This window comes from Sus scrofa, chromosome 11, assembly GCF_000003025.6.
Source record: "Sus scrofa isolate TJ Tabasco breed Duroc chromosome 11, Sscrofa11.1, whole genome shotgun sequence".
Lineage (NCBI taxonomy): Eukaryota > Metazoa > Chordata > Mammalia > Artiodactyla > Suidae > Sus > Sus scrofa.
The window spans coordinates 22518482-22542969 of record NC_010453.5 but is presented as its reverse complement, the minus strand read 5'-3'; the positions used below and the strand labels follow the sequence as shown (position 1 = coordinate 22542969).

Genomic DNA, 24488 nt, shown 5'->3' with positions numbered 1-24488 from the left:
CATAGACTCAAAGTACCTCCCTGTAAGACATTTATATACAAAGGCAAAAAAGTAAATTAACACTGTAAGACCTGGCAGATACCTCCTTAACCAAATGATCTTGGATCACCAACAGTAGTGGGACAAATCGAAATCATGTACCTCCTGATAGAAAGTACTGAGAAGGACATAACATCACCTCATGGTATCTTTGCCAAAACTGTATAATTCTCAATCTGATCATGAGAAAAACCACAGACACACAAATTAAGGGATATTTTAACTAACTAGTACTTTTCAAAAGTGTCATGGTCCCAAAAGGCAAAGAAAGAATGAAGAACCATCCCAGATGGAAGGAAACTAAAGAAACATGACAATTAAGTACACTGTGAAATTCTCGATAGGATCCTGGACCAACAAAGGTCATTTAACAGACAATGGTCAAAATCCAAATACAGCTTACAGACGGGTTACTAGTAATATTAATTCTTGATTTCTACATTTGTTCTATGAACATTAGGAAAAGCTGGGTGAAGGTATATAGGAACTCTACATACTAATTTTTGTAACTTTTTGTTAAGTGTAAATTTACTTTAAAATAAAGTTGAAATATAAAGTTCGCTCCAATCTTTCTTTTAAAAAAGTAATCCTAATAGAAATGACATTATGTTTTGAAAGTAATCAGATGGGATAGTCTTGCTTATGCTTTTTAATTTCTTTGGTAAATAGTTCTCTATACAGAGAACTTTGATTCAGAAGTATGAGAGATCAAAAAAAAAAATCTCGCTACAAACAGAAAAGCTGAATTATGTTTACATTAAACTAGTGTGGAAATTACCTTTAGACTAAAGCAAGCATATAATAAAAGTGGATACAAAATAAAGTCTTCAAATTGAATTTTAATCCTGCATTATAAAAATAGAAAGAATAAAAATTTCTGCTCATTTTCTTTAAAAATCTCCATAAGAAATATAGTGCCATAAATATCCCTCCTACATTTTTGGTAAAAATCAAATTATAAAACTCCCAAATTATATACCTTCACTTATGAAAATCAGTTACAATAGTCACAACCTTTGTCTTTTTTTAACACTCATTGAGAGCTTAGAATATAGCAAGTAACGTATCATGCATTCTATATATACTGTCTCACTCAATCCTCACAATAACTCTATGACATATATAATATAATCACCACCATCTCACTGATAAGGAAAGCAAGACACAAAATACTAAACTTGCCTAAGATCACACACCTAGTAAGCTGTGAAGCAGGAAACTGAAAATCAGTTTGTCCCCAAGATGATTTTCAACTAATTCTATACTTTTCCAAATCATATTATTTTAACAAATGTTTTCTTTTAAAATACTTAGTATACGATCAAACACTTAAATAAATGTTCTAAGTAGAATTCTGAAATTCTGTCCTTCAATTTCATTTAAACATAGATGGGTTGATGAGTTATTTGCTTCGCCATTTCTATCAACCCAGGAAAGTTTGACAAGGCAAGAAAACTTAGAAATAAAGTTTAGCAAAACTCAGTATCAGCAACGCAATTAATCTAGGAACACATGTTTCTATGGAACCTGAAAAGCCTATACCTAGAAGTCTGTTGAAATGGTAATCAGAAACTCCTCTCACCTTTTAAGTACCTGAAAAAAGCAAGATGCAGAATTTTAATTTCTAGTTTACATGTCACAGGTATCTATTAACCTGTCTAACAAATACACAGGATAAAAAATTTCAGAGTTGAATGAATCTCAGTGTACTTTCAACATTATATCTACAAATCTAAGTCATTTCTATTATGAGCATGATTAAAATAATTACCTCGTAATAACAAGCTGTATTTTATTCTTTTTTTTTTTTCTTTCTTTTTAGGGCTGCACCCGTGGCATATGGAGGTTCCCAGGCTAGGGGTCCAGTCGGAGCTACAGCTACAGGCTTACACCACAGCCACGGGCTTACACCACAGCCACAGCCACAGCAACGTGGGGTTCGACCTACACTGCAGCTCAAGGCAGCGCCGGACCCTTAACCCATTGAGCGAGGCCAGGGATCAAAACCTGCATCCTCAGCTGATGCTAGTCAGACTCATTAACCACTGAGCCAGGACAGGAACTCCTGGATTTTATTTTCTGAATCAGAGTATAATTCTGCTACCCAGAGAACAGACTTTAGTGTGTTACAGAGTATATATTATGTTGTAGTTGTCGTAAGTTTCAAAATATTTTAAAAATTTACAGATAGCCTACAGTATATCTACTCAAATTCTTCTGTATATAAAGGCAAGATCAAAGAAAGGTCACTCCCTTCCCCACCCCAACTTGAGTCTAATAAAAAAATCAATATGCTCAAATCAATGAGTATGATATTAGAAGCACTCCACGCTTTATATAAGAACAGGTTGCTTTCAAATTCCTTATCAATAAAGTGGGGTAGGATTTTTAAAAGACAGGACAGATAACTAATTACAAATGACACCTTTAATCTATTCTATATAACTTGTCTGGACACTGAGCCTGCAGTGACAAAAAGAAAGCCCTAAGGCCAACACATCCATCAGTCTTAGAGAAAGGGTACCCTGAACTTTAGGGCCCACGTCAGCAAACCATCAGAAATTAAGAAAGGCTGCATTTGGCAAGGACTCCTCAGGCTGTTAATTTCTACATAGTAATGAGACTACAAACCAAAAAAATTACACTCAATTTAAATCCTCGAGAAAAAGCTTTAATCCTGGTATTAGCTTTCATCACCAATTCTACCTTCCAAACATTTTATGAATGAGATTTTTATAGTCACAAAACCGGTCTTGAAATATTGCCGAAAAGAAAATGGCGAAAAGGTATGAAGGGAAAAGAACATTACTGCCGTCAAACCAACAATTTAAGAAATACGATTTGACATGAGATGCGTGTGGCTTAGTTAACACTGTATGGGCGATCAATAAAATTGTAATGAGGTCCTTGAAAACGCCAATGCTCCTCAAGTTTTCAATTTAGCAAGTGAGAAAACAAATGCGGGTATATCTCCAGTACAAAATGAAACTTACGTACATTTTTTCACTCCCTAAATTTTACTCAGAATACCAGATTAGAGGACTTCTGAGTAGGAAAAACACTTCTTTCCATTCTTCTTTCAAATCCTGAATCAACTCTGATACTGCCAAATGCTTTAGAAATTCTGACTTCCTGCAGTTTCATGGCAATCTATCTTCAAAGGCATTCCCAAAAGAGCCAAAAATACCTTAGTCTACCAATATACTGTCAGGGACATCTCCAATAACCATTCTTTTCACCCTCCTGATAAATCTTTCAGACCTCAAAAGACTGTCAATTTTTCTCCTCGGAATCTGGCATCCCCTTTTGTACTCCTTTCTTATTCCACAGTGTAACTTAGGAAACAGATAAATGAGATGAGAATGTTCAACTGGCTCCTTTACTTTGGGAGCAATGTCAAGCTTTAACTCTAAAACATAAGAAAAACAGAAGTTAGTAAAAGGTTCTATCTGAACAGTAAGCAAAGCACAGAACAAACTCTGAAGTCCATCCCTAAGGTCTGCAAACCCTTCCCAGTGACAGAGCCAACTAAATGAGGCTGCGAATATGTCAGTGCTGTACTTCTCAAAATATGCTCTTCAACTTCTGCCAGATGGTTCGCTTGGTATATACTCTCACATGACAACAACTACACTTTTACTTCTAAAATAAATCAAATACTTACAGAAAATAGGATGGTAGAACATAAAGAAAAACTGTTACAGCAGAATAATAAATGTAGAAATGGACTCCAGTTGAAGGCTGCCATCACTTAACCAAATGACCTAGTATATTTCTCATACATGAAATGAAGCAGATCAACCTTTCCCAAAGTGTGTTCCAGAAAACACTGGGTCTATAGGACATCAACAGATGCTATATGGTCAAAAGAATTGGAGCCACTAAATAAAATGATCTCCCTTCTGCAGAATTCCTCAGTCTTTAATAAACTCAAATGCAATGTCAGTCTCCAAGATATATTCCAAGATACATAGGTATAGATATAGATATAAAATAAAAAGCATTCCCCAAAATTCCTGGGCTCTAGAACTAATTTTTTTTTTCACTTGGAAGAAATAATATTCCAAAAACACTAGTTTTGAAACATTTATACTAAGTTTCAAAATCTAGTGCAATGAGTCTTCAAAATGTAAAAGCCAGGTACTGGCTCATTACCTTATTAAAATAAACTGATTCCATTCATTCTAAGGAGATAAATCTTGAGACCCATATGGGACTCGGTATAGAACAGATGGTCTGCAGGGCATCATGCCTGTCTTAAACAATCTTCACAAAGAAAAAGTTTAGGAATCATTTGACTAGACTAATGGTTCCATTTCGGAGTATCAACAAACGGCTACATGACACTACATGCCTTCTACATATTTCCTGCCCCCATTAAGAAAAAAGAAAGTGTGCGTTGTAACAACTTTAATTTCCCTAACTTTCAGAATGCTGAAGCATTTCTCAAATAGTCAGACATAGTATTAGCACCCTGAGAGTTAGCCAAAGAATTAATCCCTGATGCTTCCATTACATGTAATAAATTCACTTTTCTCTTAGGCATCTAGAATGGTAATGCTAGAGATTCACTATGCTTAAGTAAACTGAGAGTAATCACTCTTTTCCTACAGGGATTAATTTTCTTAGGGAGCCCTAGGTGAGAAAGGCTACATCAAAAATGTTACAAAGGCACAGAATCCCTGGTTTTCAAGGCTAGAGTATGGAGAAAGTCTCACAACATGTAGGCAAGCTTTTAAAGTTAATTTACAGTACTTAAGAAAGGACTCATTCTTATTTGGCACAATAATAGCCAAATTACCATTTACACAACGAAGTACTGAGCTAGGTGTGTTACACACTTTATCTCTTTTAATCCTCCCAGCAACAGTGCAAGGGTAGCTATTACTCCTGTTTAACAGGTAAGGAAATTGGTCTGACAGGAACATTCACAAAGGTTATCCAGCGAAGAGGCAGCATAAACAAGATTGGATACCTGATCGGATGCCAAGGCTAATGCTCATTAAACTCTACCTCATTATGCTCCATGCTCATTAGTCTACGGTCTAGATTAATCGACTTTTGGAAATAAAAAAATTATCATGCACACCATACACAGAATAACGAAGTGTAACAATTTGGGATAATTCAGAACTTCTATCAAGATCTTGCAGATATTTCATCCGGGTACTAGACAACATTTTTGAAGACCAAAACCATGACGTTTTCCTTTGCATCCTTAGTACCTATGCTCAGTGTTAACATACTTAGCAAGCATTTAATAAATATCTCTAACATAAAGAAATGACCACAATACCAAGACAGAAGAGAAATACTGTCAAAAGCTTCTAGGCTAACAGACTACTGTTTTAACTAGATAATTCTTCCATAATACTTAATATAACTAGATTTACAGATGCAGGCAACAAAATTACTTAATAAATTATCCACTACCATCAGATCCTCCTCTTTCCCTTCCATTCCCTAAAGTAAAATGATCTTCTATTACCTTTCCATATCTCTGCTGCTTCCCCCCATTCGCCTCTTTTGGCATTTATAAGCTCAAATACAGCACAACTTGGTTTCTGTTAGGCCCATGTGTCCACTTGTTTCTGTTTCTACATATTGGATCAATTTCTTAATAAGCTAACTGAAGCTACTGGTGGAGCCTCATGGATTAAGAATCTGAATATAACTGGAAACATAACTAAACCTTTATATAAAGAAAAAACCCAAAGTGGGTCTCTTTCAGCCTGTCAATTTCACAAAGGTAACCTCACTTTTAAAACATTCTCTCTTCAAAGTGACTGCCTCATGGGTTGGGAAGAATGGCAAATTCAGGCTGTTAAAGGCATACCAGTAAGTCAAATGTCTAGAACTCTATAAGATGTGAAAATTACTGGCTTTCAACAGCTTTTGGCTATTTTATATTAGCAGAAAGTGAAATTATGGAGCGTGTCAATAAGATTTTATACTACATTACTATTAAACGATAAATTAGGCTATTATATCCTTTAAGTCTTTGCTGTTAACTGCAATTCAAAAAATTTCCAACTGCTTCTTTCATAGGTCCAATGTTGGTTTGTAAACAAATTAGGAAAAATATAATAAAAAAATGAAGGAAAGCAGCTTTACTATAAACTCTTTGTGTTAAAAGGATAACTAATGCAATTGTCTTACATTAAAAAAAATACACTCCCCCTTCCAGATTGATGAGCAAAAATAGGTAAATACCGTTTTCAACTTAATATAAAAATGTTCAAGTAAATTAGCATTTTCTTATTCCAAAGATTTGATAGAATTATTCGATGTGAATATAAGCTATAACTACATAAAATTAAGATCTGAGTCACAATGTGCTATTATGATTCAACTGATTAAAATGAGTGTTCTACTTTAAAAAGGACTGTGATATAATTTGATCACGTGAAACAAAAAAAAATACCCTAAATATCAACAATTTACATTTAAAGCTCACTGAGACCAATGGAAGGATACCAATCTGATTTACTGACATACTCAAGTCATAAAACTATCTCTTTATCAATTTATTATTCAGAAATTGGATTCCACTTAAGGAAATTTTCTAAATTAAAAGTTTCTTCTTTAGCAAAAACTTGGAAAATTTAATCATTTTGAGTAGAAAACGCTTTCAAATGTCTTAAGGAAAAAATAACTAAATTAAGACAGAAAGGATCGCCATTAGGAACATCAGTCTCCGTACCACTCTCTAACGAGGAACCCACGGGGTGTACAGGGCCAAAAGGACTCCATACTCCTAGGCTAAGAACTGCTCTTTTATTTTTATTTTTTGCTTCTCAGGGCCACACCTGCAGCATATGAGAGTTCCAAAGCTGCCAGCCTATGCCACAACCACAGTAATGCAGGTACCGAGGTCTGCAACCTACAGCAATGTCGGATCCTTAACCCACTGAATCAGGGATCAAACCTGCACCCTCATGGATACTAGTCAGGTTTTTAACCCACTGAGCCACAACAGGAGCTCCCAGGACCGCTTTCTTATAGTTGTTAGCTATTGCCTCTTGTACTTATCAGTGGACCATGGCAACCTCCAAAATGCTTAATTATAGTCATTCCTCAGCATTCCCTGGGAAATTGGTCCCAGGACCACTCACAGATACCAAATTTGCAGTAGTACTGTGGGCCCTCCTCATCCATGGGTTGCATATGAAAGCTCCTGGACCAGGGATCAAATTCCAGCCACAGCTGCGGCAACGCCAGATCCTTAACCCACAGCACCACAGCAGGAACTGCTGTTTTGTGTATCATTTTAAAGAAGCATGGACCTGAATAAATTCTTATTGGTATTAATTACTGAGCTCTGCATAAGTATAAAGAGATAGTATTTTTAACTGTATCTGTCTCCCTTGTATCATTTCACCATCCACAAATCACTATGCTACTTACTCCATGTTGCTTTTTTTCTCATTCTAAAATAAGACAAGTGCTTCATATTTTCGTAGCTTACAGGCTGGTAAGATTATTCTGTGATGGGTTTATAATGTGTTATAAATAAAAGCTGGACCTCTACAGGCAGAAATTACAGAGAATATTTTCAGTAGTAAAATTAAAAGTCCCTAATAGATACTAAGATTTAAGTAATATTAATGATTTGTATTTTTAGTGAAATTGCTGATGAATATGCCACCAGTGCAGCCAAAACAAACAAACAAATATATTAACTTTCAAAAGGTGAATATTTAAGACTGTACTATATTTCTTTGGGGTTTTCCTACCTTGCTGTAACTTGCTATTTCCCTGATGTCACCTTACCATGCTTCAGAATCCTTTTTCTTTGTTGAGAGAAATTGATACCACATCCCTTTGGGTGGAGACCTAGGAATGCTGAGGGGAGAGGAAGCCCTGCCTGGAGAACATGGGCAATGGAGTCTGGTTAGAACGCAGAGCAAGCACCTACCATTACTCACATGAAGAACCACTTCTAAGTATTTATATTTAGTTCACATTCACTTAGATTTCTTTGCACTACTAAATATATTTGGGACACATCTGCTTTGGATTATAGACACAGATAAATCCTACGAAAACAATGAAGTGCCAAAAATCCTACCTGAAGGTTATAACCACTTAGCCTTCAGACCTTTAAAACTGCAGCTATAGATGACAGCTTTTCTGGCAATTTTTTTTTTTTTTTTCTCTTTCAAAATGAGAACTGAAACATTGATTGCTTCGAGGGAGAAAAAGCTAGGAAAGTGAATACAAGATTTTTATACAAATTGAGAAATTTGCTAACCTAAGGATTCCTATGCCGAGTCATTTTACAATGGAAATCACTACTCTCACTAAATCTCTTTCTTTCATTCATTAACAAATAACAGAAAACCGTAATTTCCTAACTCATCCTTTGTGCTTCTAGGTATACCCCCACTCTAATCCAAACTACAGATGCCCGGGAGTTGTCTGGTGGCCTAGCAGTTAAGGATCCGGTGTTGTCATTGCTGTGGTTCTGGCTTGATACCTGGCCTGAGAACTTCAGCATGACACAGGTGCGGCCAAACAAAAACAAATTACAGATTCCTTTTATACTGATTTTGCTTGGTCCTCACTTAGTGCTAAGTGGTGAGCACAAAATCACTCCCCAGTCCCATCACTTCTTATCTTCTCCTTAGACAAACCTACACTATTGAAAGTCCAAATGCTGCCTTACGGAGGCCTGGAAAACTTCCTTAGTTCCTCCCATTAACATGCTCCTGCCTGAAACATTCTCCTTCAGTTCAAGACTTCTGAAAAGTCAGTTCAAAACACTGCTTTCCCTAACCTATCAAAGGTCAATTCTATCCCATCTGTGAACTCTCAATGCCATTTCCGACCTCTTTTTGGAGGCTAGCTCCAGTCTAGAAGGCCTCTTGGAGGGCCATGTCAGAGATTCACGCGGCCTCTCTGAACTTGTTCCTCTTCCTATGAGCCAGAGGTTGAATGTGACCAAGATTTCCAGCTCTAAATTGCTGACTCTGTTTGATTTCCTATTTCATGTTGTTTAAAACTGTTATTTAGCACTTCTAATTTCCCCATTCGCTGCTTGAGAACAAGAACCGTCTCAGATCACACCTTTGCCCACACTATTCCAAATACAATGATTTACACCTAAAACCTACTCCATAAATACACCTCCATCTGAGTGGCCAGGGAGGGGGAGACAGGAATTCAAGATAACAGGTACAGTAGCGTATCTGAGAAGAACTGAAGCTTACTCCTATCTATCAAAACAGTTAGGCAGTAATGGCAACAGGATGGCAAAGTATTTGGCAATAATTACATCCCTACCCTAAATGGTTGTTTGGGTTTTTTTTGGGGGGGGGGTGTTCCTGCCACAGGTCTGAACTCACTTATTCAACAAATTTCAGAACATACTATGAGTCAGGTTCTACTGCACGCAGGGGGAATATGGGCTAAAACAGATGGGTACTATCCTTGCTCTCCAGGAGCTTATCTTCTGGAGTTACAAGAACAAGAGTAGCATTCCCCACCCAAGCTTCCAACATCAAAACGAGAGTATCTGAGGATATCGTGAAGTAAGAAATATCTGCAGCTCCCAGGGCCCTCCAATGCATTCAAGCTGACGGAGGCAACAACAGTCGGAACCCCGTGATTCTGATCATAGGCTACAGAGAGAGCAGAGCACAGACGTCACTAAGAGCACAAACTCCAGGCCCAGACAGCCTGGGTTTAAATCCCGGCTTCCATGTACTAGCTGTGACCTTGAACAGGTTACTGAATCATTCTACTCCTCAATCTCCTGACCTGCGAAATAGGAATAATAATGGTACTCACTCCTCAGAAGGTTGTTCTGAGAATTAAATAAATTGATACATGTTAAGGTGCTGAGAACTTGCATATAACAAGTACTGTAATTTTCAACTACTCCTACAACTATTACTACTACTATTAATACCAAGCTAGTGTAGAGTCTGTCCATGAACAAGCTAAAAACAGTATGTAATACGTACTAGGAGCTCAATATTTACTGACTGAACAAATGAACCCAAGGCTCAGTTTCTTCCTCTATGAAAACTGAACAAGGAGCTCCCGTAGTGGCGAGGCAGAAACGAATCCGACTAGGAACCATGAGGTTGCAGGCTTGATCCCTGGCTTTGCTCAGTGGGTTAAGAATCCGGCGTTGCCGTGAGCTGCGGTGTAGGCATACATGGCTCGGATCCTGCATTTGCTGTGGCTGTGGTGTAGGCCGGCAGCTGTAGCTCCGATTAGACCCCTAGCCTGGGAACCTCCATATGCTTCAGGTGCGGCCCTAAATGGACAAAAAACAAGCAAACAAAAAAACTGAACAAAAGCATTCCATCAACTTTAACATTGCTATGATTCAAGAAGACAACCCATTTCAAATCATTTTGTTAAAACCTCCCCCCCACATCATCCAAGAGTAAGGTTTTCTTACTATCACCACTAGATATATATCACAGCCATGTAACAGCAAAAAATGTAATGCTAGACATTATTTCAATTGTATGTTGACATGTTCCTAACTAGTCAATATGCTGTTTGCTGCCATGTGAGGACCATACACTCAGAAAGCCTAATAACCCAAAGAAACTAGATCACGAGGTGAGCTGGGAGAGAATGAAGTCTCATCAACAACAAGCAAGTTTATAATCAATCCATCTGTCTACAATTTACTCAAAAACAGAATACCTAGGCATGTGCACAGGGTATCAGGACAGGTACACGGGGTATCCTCGACCTGAGTAGTGAACTCGTTAAAAAAAATCATCCAGGATGCCTGGGAAAATAAGGGGCAATTTCATCAGTCTTATCCACATGAAGCCCAAGCGTGCCCTCTATGGCTTAGTGGATGAGAAAAGGCAGTATCATTCACTACCACCTAAAGTTAGTCCTTAATAAAATCAAGGCACAGTAAATCTCCCCAGTCAACACAAACATGTTTTTGAGCCAGGCCGTCAGGTTTAACATGGGTATGGCCACAAAAAGAATATGAAAACCTTTACAGACTCTCAGCACTAGCCTCTGACGATCACTACACTACAGTGTCAGACTCTCTATTTTCCCTTCTGTGTTCAGTTACCCCCACCTTAAAAGTAAAGGCCTCATCTCTTAGTATTTTACTCCCACTTAATACGCATGCATTTATTGCTAATTCTAATCACTGCCAACTCTTTTTCATGGTTCTCTTCCCAGTATAGAACCTGTTACTTACTAGGTTCCTAACAATTTAACTACCCCAAGTAAAACTGGTCAGTTAGGAATTTTAAACAAGTGACTCAATGCTTACTAAATTAACAAAGAAAACTTTGTTAACACAAATAAGTGGCATTTTGCAAGTTAAATGCTTACATTTTACTTTTTTAATGCTTATATTTTAAACAGCTGAAACTGCACCAAAGGATTTCCAACATAACACAGAGATATTTGAGAATCATTATATGCTAAATAGCTGAACCAGTCCAAAGGAGATAAAGAACACTGACATCCTAATTTAAGAAAAAATGGAGTTCATTCACGTTGGAGAACTTTTACTGTCATAAACATGTGTAAATACAAAATAAACATAAAACAAAATGTGTGTTAAAAGCAGCAACTAAACATTACTTCTTTTGCTCATAAACACAGCAAAGAGTAATTAATTCTCAGTCATCCCTATTAAAGGAGAAAATAGTGTTAACTCAGGATCTATAAAGAACTTATTTACCTTTCAAATACATCATACAAAAAAAATACATCATAAATAGTGTTTTGAAAAAGCTGTCCCTCTACCAACATCAAAAAAAAATTTTTTTTAACTTATTCATTCAACAGATTTTTTTACTGAGTACCTACAGTCTGTTAGCACTGAAATATACTTTGGATACATACATCATCTGCTCATGGAGTTTAAAATCATCAAACAGATAATCACAAAAAAAAGGATCCCATTACAAACTGTGATGAGCACTCTAAAAGAAGAAGGTGATCTTAAGCAGCATTAACAAAGAACCTCAGTGTAGACTGGCAGGTCGGAGAGGGCCTCTCAAAGTGACAGTGAGGTTCTGAGGAGGAACGGGGGCAGGGGAACCAGGGGATGAACAGGCTAAAGGACAGCAGGTGCCAAAGCCTGGAGGAGAGCAGAATGGATAGCAGCCTGAGGAAGTGAGAGGAGGCAGATGGAACCCAGACAGTGAGGGGGAAAGTGGCAGCGGAGACTAGAAGTAAGCAAAAGCGAAATGTATGTAACCTTAAAAGAAATGGGAAGTCTTCAGGGGTTTGGGGCAAGTGAGTGACCTGAACAAATTTCCATTTTAAGAATATCATTCCAAGTACAGAACAGAAAATCAGAGAAAGGCAAGAATGTACAGAGGAAGCTGGTAAGGAAGCCACTGCACTTTATAAAGGAAGAATTGGCTGTGTTTATCTTAGACTAGAGTTGTGGCAACAGAGAGAGGGAAAGAAAAGATACAATTCAGATATATTTGAAAGGAAATGGTCAGGGTGTAGAAGATGAGGAGGAAAAAAAGGAGCTAGTAAGAATGACACCGGTTTCTAAAGCGAAGAACTAGAGCAAGAAATAACACTTATTCAAATGCCGATGACTGAAAGAGGAAGAACTCTGCGGGGTTAGGTAGTGCAGAGGTTAAGTTTGTGATGTGCTGAGACGGGGAGGCCAGGGTCACAGGAAGGCAGAGGGCTGCAGCAGCCCAGAGCCAAGAAGTGGGGGCCAGCGACAGGCACTGAGGAGCTGAGAGCACGCAGACCGTACTTAGAGCCATGCCACAGCCTGACCCAAGGCAAGGGCTGGAGGTGGGGAGAGGACTCAAATCCAAACCCCGCACTGAGAGGCTGACAGAGGAGGTGAACGAAGGAGCCATGCGAGGAGGCTGAAAGGTCAAGTAAGCCTTTCAGGTCAAGCAGGCTGGTAAGGAAGACGCAGCAGAAGGGTGGGGGAAAGGGCGATTGGAACATAAGTGAGACTAGGAAACAAGTCAAGCTGGAATATAAAACGCATTACAGGCCGTTCTTTTGAAATAATATAAACATCCTTTACCATTTTTTCACCTCATGTAATTTCTTTGAATGAGCCCTTAAAGCATATTCTTACCATGACATAGTCAACCCCTAACAACATGGTGATGCAGCCAAAACCGACCACGGGGGTTCTGATATTGCTGCACCAAAGCAGGTCATGCCTTGCCTGGTTTCACACTTTTTAATGAAAACTTTCTAAACGAGAAATAAAGTCTACATGGTTTGCAACTGTCAAGCCAATGTTACAAAGACTGGATTTAAAGTACTAGAAAATGTAAATGGTTTTGCCAAAAAGATCATTTTCATACAACTGTCTCCCCAAAATGTTACAATTAATTCATTTACCACATGTCTACCACATTCCAGGTACACCACTGCGATGACTTTACCCACTTTTTTCTCACCAAGGGTTGGGAAGTCAATGTTGGTATATTCTATGGAATCCCGTCATTTCTACTAATACACAAATCAACAAAGCCTGCCTTTTTTTTTCTGGTATTCAGTCACTCTAATACTATTGGTGGGCATCAGCCTTACCTCGTGTTGGCTTTGTAAGTAGTAGAAACGGCAGTAGATTTTTAACCGGAAAATGGCTTTGAATCCTAGCTCTCCTTTATTGTTAGGTATGCAACCTTACACAACTCACTTGGCCTCTCCAATAAACTAAGCATCAGTTTATTCACAAGTAGATTAGAAAAAAAAACTTACATCATAAGGTCGCTGAGTGGTTAAATGTGATAATAAATATCAACCCGAATCTAATCCCAACATTTCTAATCACTCCTGTGAATTGAAATACTGAGTTATATGCCATTCTTATTTCTGCTGGATATGAGCCAAGAAATTCCACTCAAAATTTATGTACTAATTATAGATCAAATCTTGAGGCATGAATTGTTAAAATTAGCACCATTCTTTACATGTAACAGTGCAGTACTCTACAGCTGAAACAGGTGTGTAAGGTTAAACACACACGTCTATTTTATACTCCTTTCATAAAAACTCCACTGAAATGACAGGAAAGGAATTTTTTAAGATATTAAAACGTAAGCCCAAACATTGAGAGGGCGGGTGAGAAGACAATAGCAACAAAGATTTGGAAGCTGGAAAGCAGATGGTTGAGTGACAAATGACTTAGCAAACACTAGGAAATCAAATCTTTAGCAAACAGTGGGGAAAGCCAAGAACAAACCCAATTTAAACTGTAAAATCCCCAAAAGACTCAGGAATTGGCAGTACCACATACATCTGAAGTGGGATGTGGGGGAGAGGAAGTGCTAAAATAAGGAAGATTGTTTCAAAGTCTGTTGAAGTAATCAACCCCAGAGTCCCAACCACCCCTCCCCAAGCCCAACAAAACAGCTGAAAATGTACTGTCTGATGAATATAAAACACAAGATTCCAGGACTGAGGAAAGAGGGCACAGCAGTATGCAGGAGAATATACTGAAAACACGCTGCCTGAGTGAAGAAACATATACGGGGATACCCCGCCAGGTTACTTACCATCAAGGAAAGCTAACAAGACTCTGAGAATTTCTAATCAGCATTTTACTCTCCTCCACTCACACACCAAACCATCTAAGAAAGGTTATAATATGACTGATAAAGACCAATAAATAAAAAGGAATAAAGTAAAAACTGGAGGACACAGATCAGAGGGAGAAGAAACTTTAAAAATCTAACATGTATGTATCAAGACAGCTAAGAGGAAGTACTATTGTTATGAGAACAGGACAGATACCATTAACAAGGACAAAGACGAAACAAAAGCTCTTGGAAATTAAATGTAATTACAGATGAAAACTCAACAGAAGTAGAGAAAAAAGAAAAAGAGATGGAAAAGAGGAAAGGAAACTACAAGACTGGTCAAGAAGGTCCATTATCCCAATAAAAGGAGTTTGACAAAGAAAGAGAGAACCTGGAAGGAAATAATCAACAACATCACTCAAGAAAAAGTCCCAGAATTGAAAGATATTTCCAAATTGAAAAGGCACACCAAGTACCAACACCTTGGAAGAGAAGAAACCCACAGAAGGGCTCATCACTGTAAAGTTGCAGAAAACTAAAAACTAAAATTTTAGATTTAATGAATGAGAGAGAGGAGAGCATAAGCAAGAGTAAAGGGGAAAAAAGAAAAACAAAACACATACACATGGGTCACATGTAATATATAAAGAATCAGAATGACTTCAGACTTCTCAAAAGCAATATGGATGCTAGAAAGCAATGGAGCAAAATTATAAAATATAATTTTCAATCCGATATTCTTCACCTAACATCAAGTAAATCAAGAATGAACATGACAGGGGCCACTAGAAAATGGAGATCCAACCTCAAAAGAGAGTGAAAGGAATCCCACAATATTAAGAGTTGCATACCAAGTCCAGGAGGCAATCAGTCCAGAATGGAGGTCAGAGAAATGTGAGAGAGGCTTCCAGGAAGGTAAAATTGATCACAACACCTACTATGCCTGACCATCTCAAGAGACATATGATGAAAAGTTGAATTCGTATTACCACAGAGAAAATTAGGTGGGCGGGGGTGAGCAGGGCCGTGATGAAGACACTCAACTCCCAGCCAGACCATCCTATGGTAGAGCCAAGAGTCAACAAGTCACAAGGAGAACTTCTCCACAGCTCTTCAGTCTCCTACACTTAGGTACACCCAGAAGACCAAGAATCACCAGACACTGGAGAAAAAGCTCTATCACAAAAGGTAAAACCCCAAACACACAAAAACGGAGAGAAAGGCAACTTAGAGGAAACATACTATGATAACAGATGAAAACTTTTGGGGCGGTACGGTGCCAGAAGAGAGGGCATTAACATTTCTGTATGCTACACAGTACACACACACACACACACACACACACACACACACACACACACGTATATGATATATACTGGATGGCTGGGATGGGAGGGGGGAGGAGTGCAGGACACTGGACAGGACAGGAAAGCTAACCATGTTTTACAAGAACAATGAATAATCAAGTGATGCAATCCTAACTATGAAGAGGAAAGGGGACCAGAAGGAAGGGAGACCTGCCGAGTAGGTGCTGACAAAGCTAAATCTTCATCTTCTATCCCGGAAGTTAATAAAGCCAAAGCAAACGTAAGGAGTATTTTATTTAACACACACATATATGAGTTAGACATGGTTCTAAGGGCTTTCCAAAGAATTCCAAAGAATTACTGTAACCCTATGAGGTAGGTATTGTTATCCCCACTTTTTAAAATAAGCAAACTGAGGCCCAGAGAGGTTAAGCGGTCGAAAAAGACAAGTAAATGACAGAAGGTGGATGAGAACTGAGCCCTCTGATTCCAGAGGCCACGCTCCTAACCCCTTGGCTGTGATGCGAATCTAGTAGCAGCAGCACAAGCAGTTATTTAGACGAGGAGGTAAACGTCACGATCATCACCTAAAAGAGGTGAAAGTGACGGCTTCTGGGAAAGGGAAAACAAAAATGAAGCACATTTTGATAACCATGTAAACTACTTGGCTCTTTAAACTGTGCAGGTACAACCTAAATAAAAATTAAAACTTAAACAGTTTAGGATTTTACAGTTAAGGTATTTTATCTGATGCCCCCACCCTAAGAGTCAGGGAAAATTAATGATGCTACTCCTCTTTGATAAGAAAACTCATTCCTCTTTAATAAATATCTGACGGCCTACTCAAATCAGGTAGGTGTGAGAATGTTAGAATATTAACATTAACAAGGTAGGTGTAAGGTGTTAAGAATATTATTTCAAAAGATGACCAAAGAATACCAGGCACTATATTTAGAAGATATCAATTCACCTCAAAGGATGAGAAGCTAAAAGAGGTATAAAAAGCAAGTCTTTTTATTCATTTCTTTTCAATTTGTTGCATTAAATTATATGATTCTGTACCTTAAACTGTGGTGCTTAAGGTGAGAGACAACATAAATTTTAAATGACAAAAAAGAAAAAATATTTAGTTCTTGCCCTTGACAAACTCACAAGTCTTATGGGGACAATGGGTGCACATAATTCTAATTGAATGTGTGCAGTGCTTTCAATATCGAAAACAACATGCCCTGGTGAAGAGGATGCTGAGTCTTGAAGGATGAATAGAAGTTTGACCAATTTCACACAAGAGGCTGTATTAAGAATTACAAAACACTCAAGACTATATATCAAATACCTTTATCTTAACCAAGGCACAAAAACGTAAAAATAAGTTCACATTAAAGGCTAAAATAGGACACAGATTTTTTTAACAAGAATATTTTTAAAAAACAAAATATATAATCTTAATGCCCAGTCTATGTTTCTAATTTTTATAGTCTCTCTCAGTGGCCAACTGAAAGCATCTTCCACATGTATAATGGGCATTTTAAAATGGAAGGTGTTAGAGACTTATTTCAAGGGATGACCAAATAACCAATCTTCATCTGTCCTATCACCCAAAAGTTTTACTGTTAACTAACGTGTTTTCTAAGTCATAATGTTGACATTACAATGTACGAATAGGTGCCCAAGCCCAGAAGATGCAAGTGACACAGAAACTAATGTGGAAAGAAAAAGCAAAAAGAATTTTTTTAATCACGGTCACTTTTTTCTCTTGTAGATATTCTCAAATTCCCTTCCAAGAACAAATTTAAATGAAACACTTCTTTCTCCCAACTACAGTGATAAAAGAAATAATCTGCGGTAAAAACACAATAAAGAAAATATTAAATCAATTTACTCTACCTGACCTTTACAGGTATTTTAAGGGTGAATCATTTTGATTTTTCAGGATTTAAAGGTCATCTCTGAAAAAAAATTTCTCATCTTGATGATTTAACTTTGATGTTAACAAAGGCTCAAATATGCAGTTAATTCAAAACAGGTACAGTCAACTCAAGTTACGCTACACCGGTATTTAGTCCTATTTCTCAGTATTTTTGTCCTTCTAGTTTCAAATCTTTCTACATAATCTGCCCCTAATTAAACTTCATCTCGGTTGCTATATGCAAAATTAATTTTGTACTAATATTTTAAACTGGGACTCTAGCTCTACAGTTAAAAACCTAGTTGTTAAGTAGCAACATCTGACTTTAATTGTCTGGAACAGCCAAGTGTGGAAAGCTCTAACGTGCCCTACCAGCAGGAGGGGGAAGAAAAGGGGAAAGTCATGCCAAGAGACCACAAATGGTAATTAGCAAAAACCATGGAAGGTTTGAATTCAAAATATGTGGTTTTCATTTGTGTATCTCACCCATTTTTTATTTCTCTCAATTGAGCATCCATATGCTATATACCCATTTTTACAGGGGATTTGCTGAGATCACACCCTTTAGATTTGGCAAACATTAATATCTGGGCTAAGTAATTCTTTAAAATTGCCCATATCAGCACAATCTGATAAATTTAAAGGTTTAACAAAAATCATAATAGGACTAAAGGAAACCTCCTCTTAGAAGAGCATTTTCTTCTAAAGTACAGTTTTGCACACATGATACAGAAAACAGCTGGGCAACAAGATTTTAATTTTATGACTATTTGAAAAACAATAAAAATCTTGAAAGACAGGATTTTAAATTATTTCAATTAATCATGACTTTACATCTTTCAAGAAACTAAAAAAGAAAAATCATGAAAACCTCCCTGAGACATTTGGTCTCTGTTTTTCTAAAACTGCAACTCTTTTGAAATATGCCCAATTTTTCCAAAATGAAAACCTCAAATACCCATTTAGAATGTAAATGTTCCAACTGGTTTCATAAAAGTTCAATCCCCAAAATCTTCGACTCATACTAAAATAATTAAGTATCTTTCAAGCTTATTCAAAGTTCCAGAGTGAAAATGAACAGCCTTTGTCGTAACTCCTATATTATTTTGATCAAGGTTAGTCACAGACTGGCAAATGTGTGAAAAGAGCATTCCTTTTAAAAATCAACTTAGTTTAAAGCCACGTAGTATCAAGAGAGAGGTCAACTTTTCTAACTAGCCAGCTTCAAAGACATAATTTGTTTCAGTAAGCGTACATACCTCATTATTTCCAATCCAATTAAGAAAGCACTGCTTAATAATGTATTTTAGACTTTCTACCTATTTCTTGGGTAAGGGAAAAGGGGAACAGGTGGAGTAGATGAGCAGGAGAACAAAGTCAGTTTCATGCCCATAAATTCAAACCTCCAAGACTTTCTCTTCTTTGACTCTTTAAAATGGCTACCACCTTGATCCACTATGCAAAAGGAAAAATGTACCGCATACTACTACCAAAGATAAACCTGTGTGTTTTTGTTTTGTTTTGTTTTTTCTTTGACAGTGGATGCCCTCCTCTCCCACAAAACACGTTTTAAGATTTCCCATTTCTTTACTGTTCAGGAAAAAGGACCATTAAATAAGTAGGCAAAAGTTGGTCAATTACAGTTTGAGGGCAACCTATATAACTCAGCTTAGGTCATCTTTCCTATAATATCTGAGTAGGAAAAGCAGGTAACATTATCTTTCACAGACTAAGATCAAACACTGTAGAACTGAAAAGGATTGTTCAGTCCAGTGAAGGAGAAACAAACGTGGGAAAGCGCAAGTCCCCCCTGCCCCGCCAAGAGATGGTCATTAACAATTTTAGGAATTCAAAAGACTTAGATTAACTATTATACGGGTTAACAAAAATTAAGTTTCTGCTTATGGTTAATATTTCTAAAAGCCATTTTATACCAAACAAAACGACTTGGTGCTCCCAAACCTATGTGTAACACCCAAAAAACTATTCTGTTGAATCCTGTTTACATATTGCTTATACCATTATACCATTTCCTATCCAGCTGAGGCCATTCCATTAACTCTTGCTCTAGAAAACTTACCAGAAAAAAATGCGTTTTCACACATAAAAAATGAAAAAGTATGTAATGCTTTCGACTAATCTTATGCACATACATAGCTACTGAATGGATTAACTCTGCATCTGTTGAATGTCTGCAGAAACATGGCATGATCTTACCTCTCATCCTCGCCATCCACCAGGGGTGTCGTCAGCGGTAGCACCTTCAACGGGAAAAGAGAAGCAGAGGCTGCTAGGCTGCTGCTACTCCCATCTGAAACTGCTGACATTCCCCCACTGTCACCACTGATAGTCTGAGGTAAGCCAACTAAGGAGGGTTCCGCTGGGCGCCTGGCATCTTCAATTTGGCTTCCAATTGCCTGAGCTAATGATTGTGCAGAGAACTGAGTAGAACTTAGTGGTATCTGTTGTGCCAAAGGTAAATTTATATTGGATGCTATCAAGGGAGGTTGACTAACGCTTTGAACCAAATTACCATTCTGAGTGGCAGGGGCTTGTGCTATATTCTGTGATGGAACCAAGTTTGTTGGGGCAGAAGGCATTCCAGAAGGGCCAGTTGAACTAACCTGACTGGTAACAGAAATACTACTAGCAGAGGGCAAAGAACTAACTGCGGGCAACTGCTGCGAAACAATTCCTTGAGCTACTGACTCTACTCCTGGTGGCTGGGGAGGCACAGTTAACAAGGTACTCTGGGGTGCAATGACCAGTTGTTGAGGAAGGCTTGAAGCACTGGTCTGAACTCCCTGATGAAGAATCGCAGCTTGAGCAGGTGGAACTATGTGTGATGGCGGAGGAGCACCTTGCTGGAGAACTGCAGGTGTGACTTGAGGGGAGGGCTGCTGCACTGCTGCAGGTATACTTGCTTGTTGACCAATATTTGCGATTTGACTCCCAGGAGGCACGGCAGAGACTGCTGTTTGAGCCTGGCCCACAGGTTGGCCAGATGCCCCCGCAGGTTGTGCTTGGCCGGCCGCGGGCTGCACCGGCAGCTGGATGCTGGGCGGCTGAGCCAGAGGCATCCCGGGGGCTCCTGCTGCCACTCCCGCAGGGGCAGGCTGGCCAGAGGGCACTGCTGTTTGAAGAAGCGGAGGCTGCACGTACTCGGAGGGAGGATTCGGAGTCACTGTCGTACCGTGGCTTGGGGCCATCTGTGTAGAAACGGGGGGCGGCTGCTGTCCATACTGGAGCTGGTGGGGTGGTGCGCCTGGAAGGGGAGCCTGCACTGCAGGGGCCGCCGGAGAATACGGCAGTTGGGGCTGGGCCAGGCTGGAAACGGAGGGCTGCTGACCCAAAGCTGGAGTTACGCCCACCACACCAACAGGTGTTGGCTGGACACCAGGCGCAGCGGGGAGAGCGGCCTGCACAGGTACTGGCTGGAGACCCTGCTTCTGCTGATAGCTCAGTTCTGGAGGCGGAGGCTGTAACTGCACTTGCGAGACCTGGGGTTGGGAAACACTAGGCGGTACGCTACCCGCTGGGAGGCTCTGGGCGCCCACGCTGCTGCCGAAGTCCATCGGCGGAAGGGCCACAGCTTGAAGGGCCGCTGGTGGTGGCGGCGGCGGCGGCTGCTGCAGCTGCACCACAGCTGGGGCCCCCATCTCGCCGCTCCCCACGCTGTCCGTGTAGTGACTCAGGGTGCTGACGCTGCTGCTCACTGAGCTCCCACTCGTGCTCTCCCTCTCGGAGGTCACCTCAGGCGGGTTTTGTTTTACAGTTTCCACCGCTTTGTTTATCACCACCCCTTCGGCAGGAGGGCCGGCGTTTTCCTTCTCGTAGAACTCGGTGCAAGTCCATCTGCCTTTTTTAAAAGGCTCCGAACTAGAGTCTAACTTTACCACTCGGAACCTCGACGTGTTCACTGCGGGTTGCTGCTGCTGACTCGAGCCCACCGTCACCCCCGCAGCGGCGCTGGCAGCGCTGTTCACCGCAGCGGAGGAAGAAAGAGTACCATTGCCCATGCCGCTCAGGAGATTCACGTTGACACCACCGCTCGCTATAGGCCCCACACTCACGCCAGCAGCACTGGGAATACCGCTGGCACTGACATTAGCGTTACCAAGCATGCTGCTGGTCACGCTGGGATTAAAACTACCCACGGCAGCAAGGTTAACGTTATTCATCGCACTAGTGCCAGGGACAGAATTGATACCTATACTGCCCGTCGTACTCGAAGCTCGGATACTAGGCATGACGGGGGCAGGCGAGCCACCCGATGATACAGCAGAAGTTGGAGCAGCGGGCATAACAGTGTCAGAGCTTCCAGTTGTCGAGAGTTTTCTGGATCCGGGACTTGAGGGTGGCCCTCCGGGAATGGATGTACTAGTCACACCGGCATGGGATGGATGGTGGTGCCCGTGGTGGAGGTGGTGCCCATGGTGAATGTGATGGTGGTGATGGAGGGGGTGTGGATGAGCATTCCCATTGATCACAACATTCTGTTGTGGAAGGGAAGGCAAATGAGGCTGAGGAAGGTGGGGCTGGTTGGGAGAGACGGCCCCAGGGGTCTCGGCTTCCTGGAAGTTATTGAGCGTCTCTTCCGAGGAGCTGCGTTCGGGCTCCCCTAAGTCAGTAGCCCTGGAAAGTGACACATCAAGGATCTCGGAAGAAGACAGATCTTCCGTGTGCGATTCATCCAGATCATCGTAGCTCTCGGTGTCCTCTGCGATGCTGTTGTTAGAGCTGATGCTGGCGGAGATCTGAGCCGGGGTCACGCTAGTTATCTGGAAGCCACTTTTCTTTTTCATCTGGGTTCCGCCTGGTGCAAGAGGCTGTGCCTGCAGCTGAGCCTGCGAAAGGAGGTTCAGGCTTTGTGGAGGCGGAGGCTGTGGTCCCGACAGAGAAGATGCTACAGGAGGTGGCGGCTGGAGCAGCGACGGAGGCGGAAAATCCTCGGAAGATGGGGCACTACTACCAACGCCGGTACCTGCTGCACTGAGAGCAGAGGCGCTGCCACCGCCACTGCCCCTTCGAGGGAACATTGCCGGGTGCGCCATCTTCCTAGCACTAATGTCTGCAGCGGCCGCGGCCGCGGCGGCGGTGGACTCGGGCGGCTGGTGCATTGTGTTGGGGACCGGGGGGCGGAGGAGGCGCGAGCAATTTCCTTCTGCACCGTAATCTTTGTGTTCAAGACGCCCGGGGAGGAAAACGGGACCTGATGCTCCACCCGGCGCGATTCCTCCTTCTCCTCCTACTCCTCCTCAGCCGAGGGCGCCGGCCGCTGCTGCCTTCGAGGGCGAGCTTCGGGAAGGGAGGATGAACGAGGGTGAACAGGGCGGCCGAGGACCCGAAGGGGGTACCCCTTCAGCCCTTCACCATTCACTTTCCCCTCTAGCCTCACACCCCCCTTTATATTCCGCTTCACGTGGGGTGCGGGGCGGGAGGGAGGGGGAGAGCAAGGGAGGGGGGAGGCTAGGGGAGGGGGCGGGAAAGCCGAGAAATGCCCACCTTCTCCGGACAACTCCGAAGCCACCTCCACCCCTCCTCCCGCCGCAGCGGCGGCGGCGGCCGCTGCAAAACCCTCCCGGTGGCTCTGCACGAAGGCAGCGCCGAGCGAGTGTCGCCTTCCCCTCGCCACCCCCAGCGCCGCCGCCGCCGGCGAGCCCCGAGCTCAGTGTCGCTCAAACCTCCCCTCCCAGCCCCGCCGGCCCCGCTCGGCCCTCCCCCCACGCCCCGCGGACCCTTTCAAACCCCCTGGGCTCGCGGCGGCTGCTGCTCCCTGAGGAAACGCTGGCCGCGGCTGGGGCCGGCGCGGCGAGGCTCGGAGCGGGGCGGCGGCGGGGCGCCCGGTACGGTGAGCCCAGCAACGAGGCGCGGGCGGGCGCGCAGAGACGCCGGGTCCTCGCGGAGCACGGCAGGGGCGCGGCGGCGGCGGTGGCAGCGGGAGCCCAGGGACCGCTCCATCACTGGCAGCCATGGAGCCCGAGCATTTTCCTCCCTCCGGGCAGGCGCCTCGGCTCGGCACACGTCCTGGGGGAGGAAGGGGCCGGCGCCCGAGCCTCCCCGAAGGGCGGCGGGACGTGCGCTAAGCGCCGACGGTGCGAGCCGCTTCTCGTCCTCTTCCTCCGCAGCCGGCTCGTCCTCACCCCGCTGCTCCCGCGGCCCAGGCAGGAGGGGGCCGCAGGCAGCGGCGACGACTCCTTTCTCGGCGGCGTTGGTGGCCAGACAGGCTGGTGCAGCGACTGCAGCCGACGCCGTTCAAAGGAACGAGAGGTGGGGTTGGTCGGTGTCGGCGAACAGGGCGGGTGAGTGGGTGGCTGCCGAGGGAGGGCGGCGGGCGGGGAGGGGGCTGCGGTGGTTGTTACTAGTGCTCTTCTCCGGCTCCACCGTATCCGCGAGTCTCTCGCGGCATCGGCAGAGGAGGGACCAGCGCCCGAGCGCAGAAGGAGGAGGGGCGACCGCCGGCGAGAGGAGGCGGTGGCGGTGGCGGGGGGAGGGGGCAGGCTGAGGAGAAGGAGGGAAGATGGCGTCTGCGCATGCGCCCCGAGGGCCGCAGCCATAAAGCCGGATCTGGCGGCGGGTCTTCGGGCCTCTCCGAGCTCCGGGTGTCTCGGCGGAAATTGCCGAAGGCTGGCGGAGGCGCCGAAGCCGCCGCCGGCGGCGGGGGTGGGGAGTTTCGGCCGGGGGAGCGAATCCGGGTCGGCCGGAGAGATT

General features: G+C 42.2%; 2 protein-coding genes across 6 annotated transcripts in view; one reads left to right on the top strand and one right to left on the bottom strand.

The window, feature by feature from the left end:
• TSC22D1 (TSC22 domain family member 1) overlaps positions 1-24178 on the bottom strand; it is a 115620-nt gene extending 91442 nt beyond the window's left edge. For 2 of the 5 annotated variants that reach the window (XR_001299570.2, XM_013980546.2), the window contains exon 1: positions 19995-23056. Coding sequence is in view for 3 of the 5 variants with exons in the window: in XM_013980546.2 (XP_013836000.1) it covers positions 19995-22897 (2903 nt within the window). In the remaining 2 variants the exon portion in view is untranslated. Of the gene's footprint in view, positions 1-19994 lie in introns of all 5 variants that reach the window. The other 3 variants (XM_021065613.1, XR_001299571.2, XM_021065612.1) reach the window with 3 other exon arrangements.
• LOC100523690 (atherin-like) overlaps positions 23091-24488 on the top strand; it is a 42150-nt gene continuing 40752 nt past the window's right edge. The window contains exon 1 of the mRNA XM_021065395.1: positions 23091-24047. Within this exon, the coding sequence (XP_020921054.1) occupies positions 23091-24047 (957 nt within the window). The remainder of the gene's footprint in view (positions 24048-24488) is intronic.